Genomic DNA, 25,529 nt, shown 5'->3' with positions numbered 1-25,529 from the left:
AATTTTAAGCATAGAGTATTTTACAAGCAAAAATGACAAAGACTCTAGTTCTAGCTTTTCCAGTGTGAACATTTGACTACTTTACTTGGTTTCATATCATTGTAAACTGAATCCCTTCTTGTTTTGGACTGTTGGTTGGACAGGGGCCTTTTAGTGATGGCCATTTTATACTGTCTTGTGGTATTTTGTAGATTAATGATTCTTTTAGTCTTGTTTTATCTTCAGGCAAATATTTTATAATGTTTTCAGTTCCTCAACATTTAAAATAAGCAGAATTTTATGTGTGGTCTTGAGATTTTGCTATCATATGGTCTATGACTTTTCCAACAAGGCCTCAAAGTTTGGCTAACGCTGGGTCCTCACTAACTGAGCCTCAGGTCTAATCCACGGCATCAAAATGTGCTTTATCCTTAGAGTAGTATTGTCTTTTCATTGCAACTTTAAATCTTTGCATGATCTTTCTCAAGTTCCCGCTTCTCTTCGGGAATATCCATGAGAAGGATTTGGGTGTTAATTTCCTGACAGGGTCCACAGTGAGAGTGTTAACAGGGCGGCAGTCGTCTGTGCTCCTGCGATGTTGTTGTGTTGTGTGAGGGCCGGGGCCGTGGGGAGAGCCGGCGTCGAGTTCCCAGGCCCGGTCAGGCCATCGGGAACAACATGGCTCTGTGTGGAGTGTCTGTGCTTGTCATCAGTCTCGGGCTTCACTTGTGCCGTCAGTGTCACCACTACATTGTCACTTAGTGCCACCAGGCATGACATCCAATACAGCCATGCAGGAACACGGCCAATCAGGAACCTGTGGCTTTCACCTGTTGGCGCCGGTTCGAAAAGTGGCAGCACATCTAACCTGGAAACTTTGGAACCGATGATGTCATGGAGAACCATGACTTAACTCTTGAGAAATATGCTGTTGCAGTGAAATTCGTTTTAGTAGCTCTTAAGCGATAAGAGCTGCATTTCACATACCTGCATCGCAACCCTGAACCTTTCTAGACATCACCCGCAGGAGTAATGTGTGAACGCAAACGTCTGAATCAGTCGAACCAGACGTTAAACGGACTTTACCCTGCTAGCTTCCTATTGTAAAGTCTGTGTAATGTCCAATTGAGCCCGTGTGTGAATAGAGCATTGTCTGGAGAATTCACAGTAGGCGTGTTAGTGATGTTTCTATCGTTTCTACTGCACACCCCAGGTTTGTGTACAGCACTTATGAAAGGGCAACTCTGGACAATGTCTGGACCTAATTCTCTGGAAATTGTGTCAACGTCATAAGGGAAAACCGCTTAGATATTTGTGACGGGTGAGAAGAAGTAGACGACAGTAACTTTTGAATTCCTACTTTTCCCTGAGTGACTTGTTGTATGTGTAGGTGAAGAGAGGGTGGGTAATAGCTCAGCATGTGATACTATGAACATTTTACTTGGAATGCAACTGTTGCAGTTATTTTTATTATCAATTAATCGGTTGATTCTCAAAATTTGTGAGATAATACCGGAAAGTTTCCATGAAAGGTTCCCCTAGTGAAAGATGATATCTTCAAATGTCTTGTTTTGGTCAGCCAACAGTCCAAATATCAAATATAATTCAATTTATAATGACATTAAACATATAATCGGCTAATCTTCACATTTCAGAAGCTGGAACCAAAAGAGACCGAGACGATTTATTGATTATCAAAACTTTAGCAAGTCACATTCTGTTGATCGTCTGATTCATTAAACCGCTAATCGTTTCAGCTGTTAAGTTATTTTATTTCGGCTGCTGCTCTTTAAAAAACACCCTCAACTGATTCAGACTTTCTGGTCTGCACATGTTTTTAAACCAGTGTCATAACTGTGGTCCCAAGAATAGTCCTTTACTCTTTGTTGGAGACTGGAGTAAAGGTGTGTGTGTGTGTGTGTGTGTGTGTGTGTGTGTGTGTGTGTATGTATATAAATATATATTACATTGACATATTAGTAGTTAAAAACCCTGACCCTTGCCATTCTCTTTCGTTCTCGGCTGACTAATCATTGTGTTTTCTGCCTGCTTCAATGATAAATGTGTATTATACTGCTGTGTCATTGCGACCAGTCCAATCTATGTGGTTTATAAGGGATATTGCATAATGATTGAACTCATTATATATTTTTAAAAACAAATGTTATAGTGATACTAGAGTACTGTACAACTGTATATTGAGTATGAGATATTGGGTATTGAGGATGGAAATTGAACTGGGCAGTATTGTAAAGTTTGTGTGTCTTGGACAGAACACCGTTGTGATGTGTACGATAATTCAGAAAAAGGAGGTGTCTTGATCTACGAAAGATGTTATTGATGGAGAAGTTGATTAGGCTTGTCGTAAACAATAGATTGCTTCCTGTATGTTATTTGTATGGCTATTTAAAGCCAGGAAATGTATAGTTGATGCTGCTGTCTAAATTACATGAAGTATCTTTTTGGGAAGTTACACGATCAGCCTTTATTGAAGTCAGAGACAACATAAACGGCTCGGACAAGTGAGCTTCACTGCAGTTGTAGTTTTTTTTATGCAGTAAATTTAGGATAGAATTCCCATTTAATTCTTAAAAATATGATTTACCTGCATTTTCACGAGAGTAAACCTTTGAAAGTCAACAACATCCCATGCTTAGGCTTTATCATCACAGCATCCATTTTTAAAAACTTTTTTCCTACAGCAGTTTGGACTAACAGAGGTTCCATGGAAAAAAGGCACGTACAACAAACGGTAGTCTATGCAAATGGAAACAAATGCCACTGCAGTCGCTACGCTAGCCACCCGACAGTGTGTGTCAGCTGAAGTGGAGCAAATTCAAATAAGCCCCAGCCCCTGTTTTGCACCATGTTAGCTTTCCCTCTATCAGAAATGTGAAAGCCTTCTCCGTGCTAAAACAAGCTGGTCACTGTAAAACACTGAACAGCACTGGAGACGTGTTGATGTTCTTCATATGCGCTCCCAACAAACACACAAGGATTAGGTCCACAAACGTTTATTCCTTGCTCGCAGATATGAGTTACAATCTGTTGTTACACGGCTGCTGGAGCTTCATACTTTGTCCGGCCCCACCCTTTGTGGAACTGATCTACTTTGTGGTGAGGTGCGGAGATACTGTACTGATGTTCTGTTTAATCTCTAAACAGTAGCTAAGTTTGTGCGCACCAGCGACAGTGAGTGTGTAACTTCATTTAATGTTGTCTGATTTGAGTTTACGGGCCAACCTGGAATAGTGACTTTTCTGTTAGAGAACTTGACCTGATTTGTGCTTCTTCTTTTCTCCACCACAGCCGGGGAAGGCTAACTCGTCTATAGCACTCCCTCTTACTGAATTCTTCGTGTCCTAGAAGTTATTTTTCTTGCATTTGATTAGTTGAGGATATGTGATTGGTGGCATGGAGGGTTGTTCTGCTTTTTGCAGTTGCCCCCTCTCTCTTTTTCAGCTGTTTAACTGAGGGAGCCCATTAAAGTCACTGTGCCGGGTGATTGTTATCTAACACAGATATGTGTTGTTGATTGTATCCCATGGAAGTCAAGTTTCTGTGCTGGTTGACTGCTACCTACCAGATATTCTTTTCAAATGAGATGATGATGGTTTACAAGGGAGGTAGTTGGTTCTCTTCCTGGTGGCTTCAAAACTTTACACAAAAAAAAACAACAACCCCAGCATCCCGTCGCAACTGAGGATCCAAACCATCCAAAGTCAAATCAGATTCAGGCCATTTTGTTCCCTGTGTCAGCCTGACCTATATGATTCAAGTGAAACACTCCCAACTTGATGAACATCGAGACTAAGGCTGGACTGAGAATCAGTCATCGCAGAGCCACCAGAGAATCGGCATCTCATGGCCGTGGACTCGAGCGGCGGTGAACGGGGGGGAAGAGCAGAGGAAAGAGTTAAAAAAGCTTGTGTTAAAGCAAATTCCCTTCTGGTCTCTTTCTGTGTTATCAGTTCCTCTGTAGGGCACTGCAGCACACACTGCATTTATTCAAAGGCCCAGTGTCACACGCCTCTGTGGAAAAGAGCCCTGAGGACCATACTCTGAGTTTTTTTTTTTTTTTTTTTCTGCTCTCCCTTCTCTGCCCCTTCCACCCTCTACCCCTCGTCCTCCCTCCATCGAGTCCCAGCGCTTGGTAGCTTTCGTTGGGCCCTTCTTTGTGTTTTTTGAGCCCGTTTGTGGTGTATAACTAATAGCAAAAGAATGTAATCAGCCTTGTTGAATCATATTGATGTTAGTTAAGGTGGTGGTTAAAGTTTGAATGTAACAGAAATGCAAGCAAATACAGGAAAGAAAGTAAATATGGCCTCATTTTTCTTTTTTCGTCAAGAGTTTGTCGCAGCAGGTAAAATGCTACGTTACACGAAGCTAAACCACGGCTGTTAACTTGAAAATAATGTTTGACCACCCTCCCAGATAACATGATGGCATCATAGTGTTTAGGTTATTCCTGACTTATGCCTGAAGAGTGAGCCTATATTTATCTGTAACAAAAAAAAGTAAACAACTCTTCACATCTGTCTCTGTGTGAGACTTTCTCTGTGGACTGGATCAGTGGATTTCCTCCATGTTGAACTTAATCACCGGATCTGCCGAGAGGAGCTCTCCCGGAGCATGTGATCATTTATCAGGCTCCTTCTCCCTCTCTCGCTCTGGTTCGGGGCTATTTTCACCCTCTCCCCAGTCAGAGCGCAGAGCCAGTGCTGAGTGCAGAGAGTCATGTGGTGGTTCCAGGCGAGAGGAGGAGCCCATCTGAAAGACGTGCACAGAAGGCGACGGGGGATATTAGCCCAATCATCTTTGTTTGGGGCATACAGAGAGTCCTGGGAAATGTCTCAAAGTCATTGATAAGATGAGTTCCCCTCATAATGCTCCCCATTGTCCAGGAGCAGGAAGTCAGCTGAAGCACTGAGACTATGTATAGCCATTTACAGCATCAGGCTTATGGATGGATTTTGCACAGCAAAGGGTGCTGGCTATATTTATGTACTTATGTATTTTATTCTATAGAGTTATCTACATTTGATCACTGTTAGGCAATATCCTCCGAGTGTACCACCTTTGTTGCTTTAGCTTAGAGTTAGAGGAGAGAGCTTGTGACCAGAAAGTCATGAGTTTGATTTCAGGAACTGTTAGATAAACGTGTGTTGAGGAAGTGAACGAGAAACTCGGTTCACCTCCCTCTGCTTCTGAGGCTTACAAAAATCATTTTCAGTATCTGCTTTTTATTTTCTTGACTGAATTGATTAATCGTTTGTTATATAACACATCACAAAACAGTGAGAACATTTCTAGACTTACCTGGATTTCTCCGACTCACACATTTAATTTACCATAATGTAAAACAAAGGAGAAAAACATTAAATTCTCACATTTGAGAACGTGGAAGCATTAAATTTGTGGGCTTTTTATGACTTAAACTATTAATCACTCATCAAAAAAGATAAAAGCAAATTTCCTTTCAATCAGATAATCAGTTAATGGATTAATCTTTGCAGCTCCAGAGTAACTTATTACTGGAGTACTCTTATTACTGTATAAGTATGAAAAAAACTTTTCTTGCACTTTCTTTGGAAATATAAAATCAATATTTCTGCTTCAGTTTGGCAGGCTTTTGATGCAGATTAATCAGTAGTGAAAATAATTGATAATTAAGGCCTAAATTAGAGGGATGTGATGTTTATGTTTACTCTTACAATCTTTTAGGTGTAATAATGTAATGTACGACCAAAAGGATTTCAGCTGTTGAGTAGTTTGTGCTTGGGGTTATGTCGATTTCCATAAAGTCATTTGTTTTTGTGACTTCCGTCATATTTAAAGAAATACTTCCACATTTTCAGGAGTACACAGAGTGATATCTGTTAGCGTAAAGCCTGGTAGCAGGGAGGAACAGCTAACCTGGCACCGTCCACAGTTGGAAAACAAAAATGCCTACTCATAATTTAAAAGCTCATTAGTCAGCACGTTATATATCTTACTTGTTTAATCCATACACACACACACAGAAATGTAAAAACAATAATTTCAGGTTTTCCTGGCCAACTGTATTGAGCAAAGTATCCTGCACAGGTTGCTGGATGGGGTCTGTCTAAGTGAGTGTACACTAGGCCAGAGTGTCTGTAGGCTGGATCGTACCAAACCTAACACACTCCAGGAAGCTGCATGCAGTTGTTGGTGCCCGGCGCCTGTTTGTCTAGAATTCAAAATACAAGTTTTTCTGCTCCTGCTGGTGGTGGAGCTTGATCAAAACAAGGCCTTGGTCCCTGTTCACAACAGTGGAAGATGGTGGCTGTGCCGGGGCAGAAGTGCATATTTACTGTATGTAGCTGTAAAACAAGTGTTAGTGAGTTTGCAGGGGTCCAATTGATGTATATTTTGTCATCAGAGGGAATAATCCTAGCTATGGAAGTTGAATGTGTTCACCAGAGAAACTAATATCTACCATGTATGTACCATGGTTTCATTTTGCAGGTTATAGTTATGTGTGTTTGTTTGTTTCTTCATGATTTCTTTTCTCTTTTCCCCTCAGGAGTTCTTTGATCACGCAAAGAAGCTGTGGGATGACGAAGGAGTGAAGGCCTGCTTTGAGAGGTCCAATGAGTACCAGCTCATCGACTGCGCACAATAGTGAGTCAAAACTTGAAAATATATTTTTTTTCCTGCTGCGACTTTGAGCTTTGCAAAAAAGACTAAAAAAAAGATTTGCTCTCGAGCACATGCTTTGCTGTATGTACTCAGGTATGTGAAGCTATAAGGTACCGTGAGGAGGAGAAGTGAGCCGGTTTAACTTTCACAGCCTTTCAAACTATTGTCACGCTGCTCCGTCTGTTGTGTCATGTTTGAGGTGAAAGCTGCGCAGCGTGTGCTGGTGTCGTTGCCATACGTGAATATGGTCGAGATGTATTTACTCTGGGTGTGGCAAGGCAAGCAGCCGTTGTATAATGGAAACGTGGTCTCAGACTTTTGGACCCCACTGTATATCTTCTCACGTCTGCATGTTTGACAATTCACCATGGCGATATGCAAAGCCTGCGCCGGCCTGTATTAGTTTTATCCAACTGTAGAGTTCAGTGGATTATTATTGATAATGTTTTTGACTGTAAAGCTGCTGCAGTTTTTATTATTTCACTGTTGAGGGATGGAAAAATCAACCTGTGGAGTTAATAGGCAGAAATTTCAGTGTCTCTTTGGACAAAAGCAATGTGGGTCAAGTTCTCTTTTCTTTTTTTTTTATGCAATCGTACTTTTGATACTGTAGTTATGAAATTCTGATAGCTGCTGTGTGGCAAGGTTGATGCCCCAGATTGTTTGGAAGGCGCCTACAGTACCTTGGGCCACCGTGGGGAGCTGGTTGTAGACAGCAGAGGGCCCCTCTGTTGTCGGTAAAAGGAAGTTTGGATATGCAAAGTGATTCACTGATTTCAGTGCTCTCCTTCTGCTTCCTCTCTGACTCACCTCTGGATTCACATGTAAATATGAGGACATGCACACGGTGCAGACTCTGGAGTGCAGTCCACTGAAAGTTGTCCCCTCCCCATCCCAAAGGTTGTCTCCTTTTATCGCAGAGGGTTTCGGTCAAAGGCCCACTTTATCAGTGATTGGGGATATTGTCTTGTTGTCAGCGATCTGTGAGCCTGTGTTACATGGGCGTAGACTTGTGTTTCTTTATTTTTAAAGATGGTATAGCACGTAGACAAACAACGCGTCTTTCCTGAATGTCTTTCCGTTCCTTGGACATAAATTTGACTTTAGGTCAAGTCTTCTCTGGTTGCTCTGCCTGATAGCAGCTTCCATAGAAAGGGGAGAGATAGTCAGGAGTCAGGTGATGGTTGGAGAGTCACATGAATCTGTAAGGTGGAGCTGTTACAGTCCAGGGCCTGTGTTTGTCTTTTCTGCTCTGTCTGCGTTTGTGTGCACTGCGACTGCACAATATCTCAAAGAGCATCTTGTGTGTGTGTGTGTGTGCGTGTTTTTTATTTTTAAGTTAATATCCCAGTATCATAATGACACCACACAGAGCGGTATAACAAACATCTGTAAACACACTGGTCTTTTGAATGCTGAATTCATAAACCATATTCTCTATTAGTAACTGACACCACAGGGGCTTGTCTGAAGCCCTGAAAATATAGTTGTCCTGTGACATGAGTAAACATCAACCGAGTGAAATGAAGACAGTGAAGAGAATACATTATTTAGATCGAGCGCTGCAGGTTTATATGTGACTTTTCTTCCGTTGGAGTGTGTGCATTGGTTTTGAAACTGGTCGCTATAGTTTTTGTATAGTAATAAGAAGCATTTTCTCCTTCTCCTTCTCCACAAAACTCAGAATCTGAGATGCTGAGCTTTGTGGGGTGAGAATCCAGCGGATGGAGGCTTGTTCTTCTATCTTGCCCTTTATTATATCATCCAATCATCTCCTGTCTAACTGTTATATTGCTGCTCCTGATTGGTTGGTGAGCCATCATACGTTTGGACAACAAATCATCATTTTAGTTGATCAAGTAAATAAATAATGATAAAAAGTTACAGCTTCCTGGAGTTTACTTAACAAATATACAAACCTTTGTGTGTCTTGAGTGGCAGTTCAGTTGTTGGATATTTGTGTTTTGTTGCTCAGGTGATCTTGTCTACAGTAAAGTGTATATATATATTTATATATATATATATATGTGATTTGTTTGAGAATGAAAATGAAAGTGAATGAAAATGACTCTTTCAAAAGCTTTCAGTTATACGGAAAAATACTCTTTAGATCAGGAATGTTCAGTTTTCACATTTGCAATTTGCAGCAGCTCTCACTCTTCTGTAAAAACATCACAATATACCTCTTTTGTCAGGATCATGGGTTTGATCGAAGTCTGGTATTTGTCAGACGACATGGCCTCTCACTTACTTCCTCTCTCCGTTTTAACCTCTGTGTGAACTCCTCTGATGGAGGGCATTCAGAGATACTCTGTCCTACATGGCAGCAGACCTGTCGGTGTGAACTTCACACACACACCTGCACACACATACACACCATCTATTGTTATTATGATCACTTAACTACACTTAACTTTGTCAGCCACTATCCTGTGCAACAGTGGCAGATGACCTCTGCAGCCAACTGGTTTCAGGGGAAAGGAGCACAGCTCATAAGTTAGGATTCCGGCAGGATTTAACTCATATTTTGGTGAATGGTCTGTTATGTTATTTCGGCTTTTCTTGTGTGTTCAGACAATTAGATTCTGAAAAGTTCCGATTTTGTCCCCTCTTCCTCTTATCTACCGATGTTCAGTTCAGGAAGTTGTAATTTCACGTTTTATTTTTGTTCTTCACACCTGCTGACTCTTCATACGGTCTGTGATCAGAGTGTTTTCAGTCATACTTGAAAGTAAATTGTAGAGGAAGTTGGTTTACATGTTGCTTGTGGGAGAAACAGATTGGCAGGCAGCAAGCTAACATGCTAACGCTCGAGGACGGTGTCATGAACTCCCTGTCAGAGCACAGGGGAAGATATATATGTAGTGTTTATATTTTGTGAAGGCACATTATATACCCCTGCCGTTTCATCCCTGTTGTCCTTCACAGACCTTGCTCCCCTGGCAGAGTTTTTTTCCAGCGCCAGGCGACCCATTGGACAGAGGCACAGGAAATAGGCCTGGGCCGATGGCGGGTGCTTGTTATGCCAAAGAGCATGTCCATATCGATGCATTTGGAATCCTGTCACCCATTGATCTGCCCTCTGCATTGCACATTTATACGTTTTAAGAGCACAGATATGTGTCTGCCAGTTGATTGATTACAAGCTATTTTCGGCTGCAGTGGGCTGGTTCCATTGCAACGCTTTGGATGGACATTTTTTCACACGCAAATCTGAACCTCTCACTTTTTTCTCTTTTGTGTGTGAGTGCTTGTTTGCAGTCCCGCAGCAAATATGAGAATTCATGACACAGTTCATGCACTGAGGTATTCCTAACTGTAGTCGGATGATTACTGTCCAGTGTTAGATGATGTTTGGGCTGTGATGAATCTCTGTGTGTTGTTGTGTGCGCAGTGGCTGGGATGTCTGGTTACAGCAGCAGGGACTGGGGCTGAGCAGAGCTGCCCTGGATGGAGCTGCTGCTGGAGCTGGAGTCTGTGAATGTAACTGGAGAAATGAGGCTATGAAGAGTGATACAGCAATAGAGTTTATTTCCTGCACTAAGAATGAGGCCTGGGACAGAGGTAGAGCTGATGCTGGGTTAGGAATCGAGAGTGTAACGACTGGAGTTTGCTTAAGATGCAGAAATTTGTTTCAAATTCACATTTTTTGTTGTTTAAAATATTTTTACCTCTAAAATATTCAGTGTTAAACCATAGCCTTATTTTGATCGAGTACGACGGATTATTTAAGAAACATCATATTTTTTCCCAAAGGCTCAGTGCATTGTGCAGTATGAAAAAAAGGACACTGATGAGGAATATTTAATTTGCCAGCTTGTGATTGAATTTAACCTGATTTACTGAAATAGAATGATAAGAATGTAAAACTTAATTTAGTGTTCATTATAGCTGAAACATTTTTTTGACTAGTTAATAAGGTGTATGAAAAAAAACAACCTGAAACTATTTAGATAATGATTTAAATTTTTGGAGACAATTAAAGACGTGAGCTTTTCACTATTTTCTGACACTCATAGTCCAAATGATATAACATATTATCAAGAAAACAAGTGGTAGGTTAGTTGATAATAAAAGAAAGTTGTTAGTTAAAGCCTTACTTGCGTTACCCAATCGTTACCCATACTTTTTATGTCCTTGTCTTTTCAAACAAATTGATCATGCGGCTGTGTTTCACTTAACTGAAACTTCCTAGTTATTAATTGCCAAAGTCCCATCAAGAATGGACCTTGATCACGTCTCTCGACACCATGCTCACACACAATGAAAAAATGCCAGCCAGTATGAAGGGATGCAGATTGTCACGTATGAATGCAAAACACACACATGCAATATATACATATAGAATAAATCCAGGAACACAGGTTTTTATCTTGAGGGAAAGTGTTGGTCTTTAAGTGTGGTTTGGAAAAGTCATAAATGTTATTGACACAGAAAACTCTTTTGAGCTTATTCAATACTTAAAGTTAAGTACAGGCAGTCCAGAATGTGTTGTAAAGCTACTTTTTGTTCTTTCATTATCATTTATTTGCAAATTATTTTATCAATTCATGGTTTAGGTGAAAAAAGGTCAGATAATAGTGAAACATGTCAATTCTCAGTAAAGTTGTCTTCTGCTGTTCTCTGGACTTTAAACATTTAACCTTAAAATGATTTGCTGCTATGAGGAATGAAACTATCAGCATCACAAATGTTTGAATTCACAAGCAGCTGTATAGATGAGGGTGAAGTGTTGTGTGGATGGCCCAGGACGGAGAGGCACAGCTGGGACGGGACCAGTCTCCAGCAGTCCTGGAGATGGGGCTGGGTTGTTGATAGACATATATCTAAGACTGGTTCTTGGCCTAGGCTGGGGCTGGGGTGTAGTGCTGGTCACGGGACTCTGTCACCAGCCTGGGGGCCACTGACACAGTCATCTGGGGCAGTAAAGTTCTAAGAATGGCCGGCATTGTCAGCCAGCCCAGGCCCCTGAAGGGCCTACAGAAACAGAGGGGCTACGCTTCGCAAACAGTGGCTCTCCTCAATAAGGAGCCTCTTCTGTTCACGGAAGAGCCCGAGAGAGCGATATTTATACACTGGCTGCATGTCACCACTGCTTTTTTTTTATGTCCCCAGTAAGTTGCCCGATTTCTTCATGTTTTAGCTGATTTGATGTACAAACAGCACCAGGGGATAAGGCTGAGCTCTGGGTGTCTCTTAACATGTCTCAACTGATCTGCGTGTTTATATTTCAATGTGATAACTTTTTTTTTTTTTTTTTTTTTTTCCAGATTGGTTATCAAGTTATTTTTAATGCATGAGAAATGGATTTTCCACTGGGATGTTTGTCTCACTGCAGCCAGAGCACCGTTTGAAATTGTGTTAAACCTTTATGGACTGTATTGTTTTATCCACTTCAGGGCTGAAGTCACTATTTGAATTTATGCATTTAAACAGTATGAAGCTGAAAGTGTGTTAGACGATCACATTCTGTACTGATTACGTTAATGTTAAGTCTGTATCTGAAAGACAGTGATGGACTAGTGTGTATTAGAGGGATTCTGGATAATTAACTTTGGTCTAAAGAGGAAAATGCTGCAAATATTACAGATGAACACATAACTATCAAAATGCAAAGCAGTCAGTAACAATGCATCCTTAGTTCAGATTCAACCCCTCAAAAGATTATGAAACAGCACTTATTTTATTTTGAAAAGTGCTTTTGAATGTAAATTTATTGTTTATATGTAAGTTTCTTACATTCATGTCATGTAGTTTAGTGCTTTATCCACTTACACTAAACAAACTCTTGAAAAGGCTTAAATGGTTTTCAGCTCAGTTTATCTGTTTCCTCTTCAAGAACAGAATAAATGGTGTTGACTCGAACGTTTACTGTTGCTGAATTCAAATCATAATTATAACTAAACTAATCGTAAAAAAATAAACACTTTATTCATAAAAAGAATCATAAAAGGAAAGATTAACAAAAACCTTTGTGTCACTTGCTAAAATCAGATGACCCTGCTGTCAGCTGACTGAGAAATAATCAAAGGGGGCACTATGGAAGTGTGTGTGTGTGTGTGTGTGTGTGTGTGTGTGTGTGTGTGTGTGTGTGTGTGTGTGTGTGTGTGTGTGTGTGTGTGTGTGTGTGTGTGTGTGTGTGTGTTTGTGTGTAGTTGTGTTTGTGTGTAGTTGTGTTTGTGTGTAGTTGTGTTTGTGTGTTTGTGTGCGTGATTTCCAAGGAAGAGGAAGGAGTGGTTTTGAGCTGAACTGTAGAATCTGATCTACTGGAAGCTCAGTTTGACTCCATCTTCACAAACCACTGTCCTTAAGGTTGTTAGAGCCCCCTGTGGGACTCTCTCTCTCTCTCTCTCTCTCTTTCTCTTTTTCTCTCTGTCTATTCAGTCCTCTCTTGAGGCCAGAAAGCGACAGCATAGAGGATGTTGCAGAACACATGAGAACACATGTCTTTCCCTATATGAAGTCTTTTCCAAACTGTGTGTGTGTGTGTGGGGCGGCATCATTTAAACATTTAACATCTTCACATTCAACAGTAAGGGCCACAGATTTAGTGTTACTGTAAGCGTTAATGGCTGTTTCTGTCCATTAGCTAAGTGTTTTAACGTGCTGCTGGGTGTTGTGGAAGTTGTAGACGCGGGGTGTGTGTGTGTGTGTAAGCTATCGGCCTGACCTGGTGCATTTGGAAATGGTTAAGAGAGCCTAAAGCTGCTCAGCATAGCATGCTACATGTCACAAGATTAGCTACACTGCCAGTGTGTTTTTATTTTGTTTCCAGAGACCAGAGGCTCTGACAGACTGTATTCTGTTTCGTCAGTAAGTTGGATCACATTGGAAAGACCGCACTGCTCTATAGAACAAGATATGCATCTTGAAGAGTGTATATCTTGTGTAAATCTCTATTGAAACGCATGAGGAAAAAAAACAAACGTTGGTCAACATGTCAAAATAGCGTGATGTTCGGATTGTTAGGTTTGTGATTATAGGTTTGTGTTAATTGTTAGTTTTGTCTCTGTTCTTAAACGTGAACAGTGTTGCAGAGGAAAATGGGAATTTATGTCCCACTTAAAGAAGGAGAATTGTAGCTATAAATAGATTTTTATTTTTGGGTTAAAATGTGCGTCCATTTTAAAGGACAGACAGAGACACAGAGTGAGGCTGGTGAATGGCGGATATCTGCGAGTCTGTTAGTGTGTGCTGACTACACACACACACACGCACATACACACATGCACATACCTTTCTCTCTATCTCTCACACACACACACACACACACACACACACACACATGAACACACACACACCCTGCTGTTGACCAGGAGTGTAAAGGCACAGACTGCTGGAGGACAGCAGTGGCGCTGCAGGTTTCTTGCGGAGAGATTGTGGAATGGTCGTCCATAGACCCCCTCCTCTCTCTCTCTCTCTCTCTCTCTCTCTCTCTCTCTCTCTCTCTCTCTCTCTCTCACGCTCTCTCTCTCACTCTCTCCATCGAGGCTCCCCCCACTCCCCCTCCCCCCTGTCGCTCCCTTTTCTCCCCCTCCCCTTCCACCACCACCCCCCACCCCCCTTAGAGCTTATGTAAACTAGCTGTGGAGCCAGGGCAAGCTATTTTTAGCAACAGTACTGCAGAGCAGAAACGGAGGGTCACGTGTGCGCAGCCGAATCAAAGGGAGTATCCCGGCAATGCGCTGTAAACAAAGGGAAGGTCAGTAGCAGAAGGTGAGACACAAAACGCCTCTGTGTTGGTTTTGTGTATGTGTATGTGTATGTGTGTGTGTGAGAAAAGGGAAAGAGAGGGAGTGAGTGAATACACACACACACACACTGCCTCGCCATACCTTCTCTTCTCTTAATGCCCTGACATAAACAAATCATGGCGAGTGTATTAATGCCCCCATATTCTTTCCTGCTAACTCTGACACACACACACACACACACACACACACACACACACACACACACACAGCTCAACCATCTCTTCCACTGTTAGAGACAGTGAGGGGGGGAGCTGGATTGATCAAAGCAGGGTATGACACACGAGGAGACATTTTGCTGTCTAATCATGACAGGGGCTCCCAGCTCCTCACTCTCTCCTGCCTGTCAGAGCGAACAGCCGCAGACTGGGAGTCATGCAAACCCCCCCCCCCCAAAAAAAGCACATGACCATGTGTGCTTAGCATTAACGTTAGCATGTTTTGTTTTGTATCACATTTGATGTCAAACCCTCCTGGTGCCTGCTCAGAGTTCGGCCTGTCTGTGTTTACACTGTATGCTCAGGTTGTGAAGCCTGTAGGCCCGGCTAGCAGCGAGGCTAACGGCTAGCAGCGTCCAGCCACACCCAGGCAAAAAGGTCTCCCTCCACCTCAGCCACTAGTCAAACAAACCTCAACTTTCACCTCCTCTGGAATGTGGTCGGAGGGAGGCATGTAGATATTTATAGAAATGGTTTATTTTTTATTTTTCTGTCACTGGTTTGTTTCCTCAGACGGATTGAGCTGCTGCCTGTTTCATCAGGCTAGGTTGAAGGAGGTAGCTCGGAGGCTAAATTAAGTAAACATCCGGCTCCAGCACAAACGCTTTTGGTTGGATGATTTATTGTTGTACGCGTTCTTAACCTGGGATTCTGGAGCATCTCCATACTGATAACCGCTGAGTAAATACTGGTCCGTATCAATCTTAAAGTGTCCTGACAAGATAATATGCGATGTCAGGGGCGTATCTGGTTCCTCTTTGTATGCCTTTGTGGTTCCTCACAGTGATACTGTACTGTACTCAAAATCAATATTTATTTAGAAATTTAATTCCCGTCCACACTTTGTGTTTTTACAGCTGCTACAGGTTAAACAAAGGCGTAATGTTTATATGCTGCTTTGTGCATATTAGTAATTATATTTATTTAGTAATGTGTCTTCCTGTTTCTGCTGCAGCATAAACACTGGAAACTTCAGCAAAACCCTTAAAGTCTTATGATTCTCTGGATTTGTTTTGACCGTTTGTTCCAGGGGGTTCACGTGGATGTAAGTAATGTTGACTGTGTACAGTGATTTTAGCTTTGTACTTTTCATGTGGCTCTGTTTAAGCTTTTTATCTTTTGTCTGTGACAATCCTAACTTAACTTCCTTATCAAAACAAGCCCATTAAATGATTGGTTGAGTTACAGAGAATTAGTGTGTAACTATTTTGGAAACTGAACAATCATCCAAGTAGTTTCACCGAAAGAAAATATGTCTTTATTGTGAGTATAACATACTTTCAACCAAACACAGCTTTTGGTGAGCGGCCAAACTCTCTTACGTTGTCAGCTGGTTCTGTTTATACCTGTAGTTTTACCAGTGTCACTTTGTGGGGCGCACGGTGCGATCACTCGCCTCAGGACACACTACAGCACTTAGTTCATCAGTGTACAGTGACAAACAATAACCTTAGTTGTAGTTTTTTTTAAATATTGAAATGAATGGGCTAAAATTATAATATGAATTTTCATAATGCCTAAACAATCCTTCCATCACAAAAGACCGGCCACAGTTTATATACAGTGCTGTCACCTTTTGCTTTCATCGGGATTAGACACACACCAGACACACGAGCAGTTAGAGGATTTTAAACGGGACCTATGTCATATATAATATTACAGTGTCAGTCTTTGAACTGCGGTGAGGTGGCGCTCTCAGCTCAGCTTGTTCTCCTGTCGGCATCTTATGTTCTCCAGCGTACAGATAAATAAATGGAGAAGGTTTACTAAACAGTTGCTTGAGTAACATTTAACGAGAACAACATTAGCGTTTACATTTCTTGACTGCAGCCGTTTTAGTGCATTTCCCATACATATGCTATCATTAACCGGGGCATTTATAGAAAACAAATGTTATACATGATTGTGATTAAGAAACCCGATCCCCTGTTATGTCTCACAATGAGCAGGTAATGGGTGAGAGGTTTACCAGACACAGATGTCCTGCTGTAATCTTCGTTTGCTGCCCACTCTGATATTGCTGATCAGATCGAACATTTACAGATGGATTTGAGAAGTCGCCATTCCCCAATAATCATGCTCTGTTTCTCAATTGTAGTTTTACAGTTTAGTTTCAGAACCCTCACACTGGAGGTAAAGTGCCTTCAGGTAATATATGCTATGATTGGGACTATACAAATGAAAATGAATGGAATTGGATGAGGTGGGGCTCACAACTGGGTGCGCTAGCATAGTAGCATTGGCTCGACTGCATTGTTGTGGTATTTTTAATTGCACAATGTGGCTTTATTCAGTTTCTTTTTGTGTAATTATGGGCTGCTTTACACTGGGCATCGCAACGAGGGAGGCGTGTCGAGCAGGTAGTGTTTTTATTTTTTTTTACTGAACAGTCCAGTATGTTCAGAAAGTAGCGATGACAGCAAATCAACCACAGCAAAGGGTTTGGTGCGATAGACTGTGCACATCTTGGAGCGGTGTACGTGTGGAGTGCAATCAGCAGAGTTGTGCACCAGCTTAGGGTAGAGTAGTATTCTTTTTTACAATGAACCACTGGAATAATCTGCAGTACCCATGTCGTCCTCTGACCCTGAACTCACCTGCTCGTAGTCAAAGTAATGACACTGTACTCTGAGTAATCTGTTCAGATATCCCACTAATCACCAACACATCAAATCACTTCAAATCCATTTCCCCTGATCTGCTGCCATCACAGACACGACCGAGTGGACTAATTTGGTAATTTGTACAGACTAGCTGCTTCCCAGTACATTAAAAGCTGCTGTGAGGTTTGTGCCCATCTCACAGGACGGCTATTGACTGCTCTGGGACTTGTAGCATCCTTATCAATTATCCCCAGCGTTCAGCTCTCAACTCATATAACCCTGTGCGTCTTATTCATCACAACTGACACTGTGTGTGCCAGGTTGGGACAAGGACTCACTAACTTTGTGTGTCTCTCCAAACGCTACACACAACACACTACAGTACTCTCTTTGCTGAAAATCAGACTTATTTTTGGGGCTTGTGCTCAAAAACGGCGACACTCTCCGAAATAATCTGTCTTCATGGGCCTAAATTCTGCTGTTCCCCGCAATCGAACGCATACACACAGACGGTGACACACATACGATGTGGAGGCCAGCACAGAGCATGGTGCTGCTTTGTGTTCATGTATGGGAGAGTCTGGGAATGGAAGGATACGAGTGCAGCCTGGCTTAGGAAGAGACGGGGGGGATAGAGAGAGGGAGAGAGGGAGAGGGAGGGAGAGAGAGGGAGAGAGAGAGAGAGAGAGGGAGAGGGAGAGAGAGGGAGAGGGAGAGAGAGAGAGGAGTGGTATGGACTGACTGGGGTTGCCATGGGAACCCAGCTGCTAAAAGCAGGCAGGGTCAGTGAGGAAGAGAGGCTGTATGCAGCAGGAGCGAATGGATGCCACCTGGAGGCTGGTTCGTAAACTACACAAACATCACACAGGCCTCCACAGCTACAAACTACATCCAGAGAATCTACAAGTTTAAAATCTTCAACTTAAATGAAATTAACTGGGATTTCTGTCCTCTTGTGTTACTGGTTTCTAATCACCCGCCAGTTCATCCTGCACAGCTTGATTCAGACTTATGCAATGTGCACTGACACTGACTTCACTGACTGATATTAGTTGCTGCTTATTGAGCTTGTATTAGGGGAAAAGAGCAAAAGCTCATTTTCACTCGGCCACAGGTTGATTTCCTATTGGAATAACTAATTTGACACGGAGGCGGTTGTTTGCGGGCGAGAGAATAGAAACCTGCTCGATATTGTTTATTTGGCTATTTTTACTTGGGTTTTCTATTTTTGGCACGGACTAATTCAGTAGGTGACGATAGTATATCGATGTCTGGCTTCAATTTTTTTTTAGAGAAACCCATAAGTCTCTTCCGCTGTGAGAACTGAGCGAGGCTCGGGCCCCACTGTGGCTCAAACACTGATTTTGGGGACCGGGTCTATTCTAAGCAGAGGTAATGTAATGGTAAACGTCGACACTGAACAGAGACAAAAGGGCACGATGATGTATTTAACATTTTTATACAACACCTTTCAAAACCATGACTTGATGCGGCCCTGGAAGGCGAATTGGCGGCCTTGAGATAAAGCAGGCACTTTTGTTTACACAAGATTTGGTTTGACTTTCAGGAGTGTCTCCATTCTCGCTCCTATATTTAGGAAGTACCCACTGAGCCGTTGATGGATTTGTCTAGTTTCAGATCCATCTTCCAAACTGCACAGTGTTCCTGTTTGGATGGATGAGTTGAACCCTGGGCTCAGATCTTTCCACCAGGTGACCAGGATCCTTCACAGCTCCACCTTCACTGTGTTGGCGCTGCACATGCCTGTGCGTGCTGCGACCAGCTCGATGCCTCCGACGTTGTGTGTTATGTGATGAGCTTTTGTTGTGCGGCTGGTTTTTTGTTTTCGGAGACTGGGTGTGTTGTTGGAGAAGACAGATGAACTACAAAGGAAAAGTTTTCAAGCTGACATATTAGATTAGAGATGATTCAAGTAGAGTTGAAATGCTTTGTCGGATAATTGATTCATTGGCAAAGTTTGGGTATTTTTTTACAAGACAAAATCTCCGATATGAAGATAAGATATTTATCTCTTTTTTTATATTTTAGTAAATTCAAAATCTCAGACTGTTGGTCACCTTTGATTCTAGGAAATTATAATTATTATTATTTCATAAGCAGAATGACGAATAGATGAATTTAAGGACAAACTGACTGATCATGAAAGTTGTTAGTTGGAGCTCCAGGCTCACGATTTAAAAACGTGACGCTCTGTTTGTTTTGTGTCTTATTTGCTTAGTGTCATGTTTAGTGTCGAGCCGTCGCTTGTGTGACTGTCATGTTTCTTCTTTTGCACATCTAGGACATCATTTGTTTGTCAAACAGTGTGGTCGCCTCAGTGATGCCATTTACCGTCAATTTACCGTAAATGAACTTTGAGTCAGTGTAGGTGGTGCTTGTTCCTTTTTTTTTAACCCAGCGAGGGTAACAACTGCTGTTTATTCCAAATAAATATCATGATTCCTCACTGTAAGTGGTTTTCTTTGTTTGTGGCAAAATAATATAAAACACAACTGAGTTCCAGTAGATGTATGATAGAAAAAAATACGTGTACCCCTATAAATGGAAAGGTTTAAATAAAGTTTTGGCCGTGCGATGCTGCTGTGTCCAGCAGCGAGTTCCAAAGCGCTGTCACCCGTCAGTTGGAGACTGAAGTGAAAGTCCATTACGCTGGCCTGAGCGGCTCAAAATATGGAAACTATTGATTGGATCCTCTGCCCTGCTAATTAAAGATGGTCCACTATTTGTAAAAAGTCAACCCAATTATCAAATGAGCACATGAGGCTGGGTGCTGCTGGTTGGTGTGAAGGTTGACTGACTGTCGGAGGGGGACGTTTTTCCAGCTTTGCTTCAGCGTTGTTGCATCTTTTCACTGGCTTTACTTTTTTTTTTTTTACATGTTCATGAGTGGAACTTTGTTTTTAGACACATTCTGACTTGGCACAAAATTTGAATCTTTTAATTAAACTGTTGCAGTCCTATTTTATAAGTTTGTATTTACGCTCGCTTTGCTTATTTGTATGTTGTGGTCCAGAAGTGACAGAATGGCACAAGAGCTTGTATCAAGCTATGAAGCACTTTCATTTTTTATTTTACCATCATCCCCACCAACACCACCGCCACCACCATTTTCCCTCTACCTCCTTTTTTCTGCTCAATGGGCAGCAACATGTGACCTGAACCACGAGGGTCCTGAGGCCTGAGGCCCCCCCACACTCTCCTGAGCCGTCTCTCGACATGTATTCACGCTTGTGTCTGTGTTTTTACGGAAAGATGAGGCCAACAACACAGACAGACCAGGCCAAGTCAAGTGATACTGTCCACAACAAAGCCTATACATAGCAACACAGCCTGACCCGCAGGACGAGTACAATGTGTTTTGGCTAAATACAGAGACGGCCCAGCCCCACTGACAGAGGCAGAGACGAGATAGTTGTGGAATAGTAGAAGGCGGCTCGATAAAAAGGGAAATTGCAGTTGGATTCATGTTGTTTGATGGTCGGAAACAGACTTTAAAGTGGAAAAAAACAAAGAGAAATCACTACATATAAAAGAAATTATAATTTTCGACTGACCACAACGATCTGCGAGCAGTTGTGTCCGGAAACTGAAGGAACCAACACAAACTGCAGGTTTCTCTGGACCTGAACGCCGTTTGTTTACTTTATAGCTTTCAACAAGAACAGAAAAGTCACTCAAAACTGCACCTAACCCTCCTGGTCAGACATTATCTGGACGTCCACTTGCTAATCAATGTTATCTTTTACCTCCTTTTTCCTTGTTCTGCTTCTTTTTTTTTTTTTTTTTCCTCTTTCTTTTTTCCTCGCTGGGTACAAGGACTATATTTGGCTCTGCGGTGCTCAACCAATAGTACTTCTGTCACATGGCAGTCACAAAGCGCTCAGTAATTATAACCTAGCTAGGTTTCTGCAAGGAAGGCTTGCTAAAAATACCCCCACATTGTTGCAGTGATGGGGCAAAAGCTGGAGGTTCCTGAGGTTTGGTCGTATGTTTGTGTGTGTGAATACGTCTGTGTGTGTGTGTGTGTGTTTGTGCTCAGGCGAGATGAGCGCATGTGATTCTCTATACCACGTCTCTTCAAATGCAGTCTGATCGGTTTGTGTTCGTCTTGGTTTCCACAGAAGCACTAATTGAAAGAAATAGATGCAGTTAATTGTGTGATTTGCTTTGACCCAGCTTGTTGTGTGACTGTGAAGTTACCACATCCCTGTGTGTTGCTGGGTGGATTTCAGATTTAGATTTAGATCCCAACAAAACTCACTTTCTATGTTTTACAAAGCAAAGAAACAAAAGTTGATATCAGCACCTATTTAGATAATTCATTAAACATTTGCCATTATTTTTTGTTTCAAGCTACGAAGCTCACAGTTCCCAGTCCACGTGTTTGATTCCCAGTTGCGAGAATCTGTTATAAGTTTGGAGTTTAATGGCCGTAGGATTTTAGGGATGATCAAAGTAGAGCTGAAATGGTTAGTTTGATAATTGATTGATAATAAGCTAAAGAGGGAAATGCCGCAACTAATTATTAAATTCATCATTGATTATTCTGTGGTTTCTTTTTTGATAAATCGTTTAATCTATGAAATGTCAAAACATTTAAAGTTTTGTTTTTATCACGTCCAAAGATCCCTCAACATTCTGCTATTATTAGAGCATATTATTTAACAAAAAAGATGACATAAACAAATAATTAATCATCAAAATCAAGCTCTAATCAAACTATTGCAGATCTAAATCTAATAAAATCCTCGGTAAGGAACAAGACGAGTAATATCTCGTATTAAAAATTTGTTTATGTGTGTATTTTTTTTTACTTTTCTCTAATCTTTCCTCCTTTCTTGCGACATATTGTTTTATTTGTCTTCTGGTGTCTTTAAAATGATTAACGAGCAGAAGAAATACATTAAACCGCTCACAACTTACTGCATAAGATCACGGTACCAAATAATACAAACATGTGTTCCTCAGAATATTGTTTTCCTAAGACGGCCTGTTTTTAACCTTCAGTTTTCAGTGTTTACGGTCTGTAGAGAGTTTAGCGTTTAGATCCGTCAGTTCAGTCTTGCAGCTTGACCAGAAAGTAACCACTGTTGGAAGGTCGGGGTGTAAATCAGTGGGATTGTGGCCTCCGCAGCCTGAAAGAAAAGCATTGTGGGGATTTTACACACTAGATGCGACCTCTGATCAGCCTGTGGAGATTACCTGGCACATGTATCTCAGCTGGTTAATAAATACATAGTGTTCTGTGCACTAAAATAATAAAAAAGCCATTTTTAGATCTCACTTAAGGCGGTTGTAATATTTGTTTCCGTGTACTTGACGTTTTAAAGAGTCAACAGTTTAATAAAAGTGAGTAAATAGATGATATTTACTTTTGCTTTTGATATTAGAGCGAATATAGACGGCTCATTTTGCATGTAGTCACAACTTCTCTGTCTGTACTGTATGTTGTGTCTGTTGATACAGTTGAACCACGTCCTGCACATGAACATGAACTCTGTGAGAAAGTGGAGTGCTCTCTCAGGAATAGCCTTACTTCTCCTTTTGTGTGGACTATGCGAGGCAGAAATAAAATCGCTGCGATGGAAACATTGTTGTCAGAGCACATGAGCGCTGTCTCTGTTACCTAATGGTTCATAATGGAGCATTCATTCTCCGCCATTTAATTCTAGATGGGTGTGTTAGGTGTGCTACTTTTTTAAGGGCTGAATTGGGCATGAACCGAGGACTGAAACGTACAGAAACCCAAACCCTGACCACTAATCTTTAGTGCGTCAGGTTTCTTGTATGCTGCAGTCATGTTGGGAGTCTTGTGGGATCCTGAAGCCACAGACGGTTGTTTGAGAAATGAGGGACGGTGAGATACAGTCAGCTGTTTGGTTCTTTGTACCAGAGCCACTAACTGGGAACTAGAGGCCGGCCGATATGGATTTGAGGGACCGATGCTGATATTTGGGATTAAAATATTATTGAAACCGAAGATGCATTTATCAAACTCTTAATATGAAGAAAAGTAATTGAGGCTTGATATGTTACAGTTTACCATAAAAAGTTTATATGAATAACTATGAATAAAACGAAAACACAAATGCAACCAGATTTAATATTGAATTCAATAAAAATGAATGCATACAATTTAAAAATGAATGCACATTATTGTTGCAGTGTTTATTATGTGAAATTAAAGTTTTTAAGCTCATATCGGCTGATTTTTATAGACCAACCGATAAAATGAGCTTTTATTTGCCCCTTTATGTGACTTTAAAGACTTTTTGGATGTTGTACATTTCCATTTGATCTTTGCAAACTAATTCGTAACAGTCATTTTCACTGGGATTTTTGCTTTTAGCCCCAGTTTGTTTTTATACACTGTTGACCCCAAAGGTTAGTAACAGATTTAGACTACAGATGTAAATTGTGCTTAAGAGACCTATTCAAATTCAGACTCTTTTATTGATGTTTATACAATCTTTGGTTTAGATGTATGCATCCGGGCCCTGGTGCTGTCCTTGTTGGGGTGTGTTCATGGTGAGATCCAGACCATCCAGGGGCCTGAGTGATGTGTGTCTCCAGCCTCAGTGTCCTGAGTCTGCTTGCTGCTCTGCAGAGAGGCCGAGCTGCTGCTGCTGCTGCTGCACATGCTCTCTCTGTAGTGAAGAGAGGCAACAGCAAGCTGTCCAACCTCCACAATAACCGCCTTATGTAATCACTCTGGCTAGAGACAGACAAAAATAGCTCAGACTGAGCAGGCCTGCCCTCTTGTGGTAACCATCCGCCTTAACAGCGGCCTGTCGAGCCTGACAGGGAGTCAGACATGGCGGCTGCCTCTTGCAGGATTCACTGTAGATCACATGAACTGAACCACAGAGGGATTTCAGATTCGAAGAATTGTAATATAGAATTGGAATGTTAATATAAATGGATTCATTTGTTTTCAGATTGGTTTATTGTGAAAGCGGCTTCATGTTTTCCTGAGAGAAGCTTAGGGTTTGGTTCTGTCTATCGTGGAATCCCCCTTTACGGAGAATACTGTCATGTGTTTCCTAGTTTTCTGATGTGGTGACATTGTTTTTTATCCGGTATAATCCTAATTAACTTTGTTTTCCTCACAGGCTTTTGAAAAAGAAAAAACCTGAGAGCTAAATCTGAGTCTCCTCTGTTTCTCTCTTCACAGTTTCCTGGACAGAATCGACTCTGTAAGACAGAGCGACTACACACCAACGGACCAGGTGAGTCCTCCTGTTCCTCTGTTTTTAAAGACATTTGCTTTAATAGCCTTCAAAATCCTGCTTTTTGTAATTGTTCGCAACTGATCTGGATTTCTCCTCTGCTTTAAATGTCTTACAGGACCTGTTACGCTGCAGAGTGTTAACTTCAGGGATTTTTGAAACGAGGTTCCAAGTAGACAAAGTGAACTTTCAGTAAGTCCTTGCTCAGCTTTTTACTGGGACATTACTTAAACACTCGGTTTATTCATCCTTTGTTGTGCAAAGAAATGCTGACGACCAACTTGTTTACTGCTTTGAACTTTCCAAAATCTCCCGATCCACAGAAACAGGGGTCAATCCAAATATCTGCAAAATCCTTAAAAGAGTTTGAAAAGCCTGAGGCAGTAACGCTATTTATACAATGTCCGTATGGGATTTTTATCAAAAAGTACTATTGTACCAGGCTTCACTGTATAGTTCATGTGTTGGCTTTAAATAGATCAGCTGTCAGTTATTTTTTAAATCCTTCCATTCATCTATCCATTCATTTTTTTTTTTGCTGCCCGTCAAGGATCCTGCTGATGTTCAATGATGAATGAATGATATCTATTGGAGATAATTGTTATAAACAGCCAGGAATCACTGACAAAATGAAATATAGGTTATTAAATTAATGCACCTTAATTATTTGAGCTTAACATCTGTACTGGTTATCAATAATATATATATATTTTTAAATAAAACACCTCTTGGGTGCTTCTGAAGTATCATGCATTTGTATCCTGCAACAGTAACTTGTCCTTGAACAAAACACTGAAGCCCAACTTTCTCTGCGGCTGGAAACTGAGGTGGAAAAGAACGTCATCTGTCACAGTTTTGGGGAAAAGGAACCGAAGAATACGAGTCAGGGGTAAAGCGTCATAACTTAGAGGAAAATAAAAATAAGGATACAGTAATCCAAGAGGCAAACAAAGTACAAAGGTTCAGGCAATCAAAAAAACCAAAAAACAACAAAGAACAAATGTTCAGAGAATCAAAAAAGGTCAAAAATACGATCAGGTTCAAAACGAGCAGAAAAAGAACGAG

At 41.3% G+C, this 25,529-nt stretch overlaps 1 protein-coding gene across 2 annotated transcripts in view; it reads left to right on the top strand.

Annotated features, from left to right (window-relative positions):
• The window catches only part of gnal (guanine nucleotide binding protein (G protein), alpha activating activity polypeptide, olfactory type), a 45,333-nt gene that overhangs the window by 14,021 nt on the left and 5,783 nt on the right, over positions 1-25,529 (top strand). For both annotated transcript variants that reach the window (XM_034612468.1, XM_034612470.1), the window contains exons 5-7: positions 6,527-6,624; positions 24,410-24,464; positions 24,583-24,656. In XM_034612468.1, coding sequence (XP_034468359.1) covers positions 6,527-6,624; positions 24,410-24,464; positions 24,583-24,656 — 227 coding nt within the window. The remainder of the gene's footprint in view (positions 1-6,526; positions 6,625-24,409; positions 24,465-24,582; positions 24,657-25,529) is intronic.

This window comes from Hippoglossus hippoglossus, chromosome 17, assembly GCF_009819705.1.
Source record: "Hippoglossus hippoglossus isolate fHipHip1 chromosome 17, fHipHip1.pri, whole genome shotgun sequence".
In the NCBI taxonomy this organism is placed as follows: Eukaryota; Metazoa; Chordata; class Actinopteri; order Pleuronectiformes; family Pleuronectidae; genus Hippoglossus; species Hippoglossus hippoglossus.
This window is presented reverse-complemented; position numbering and strand designations above follow the sequence as displayed.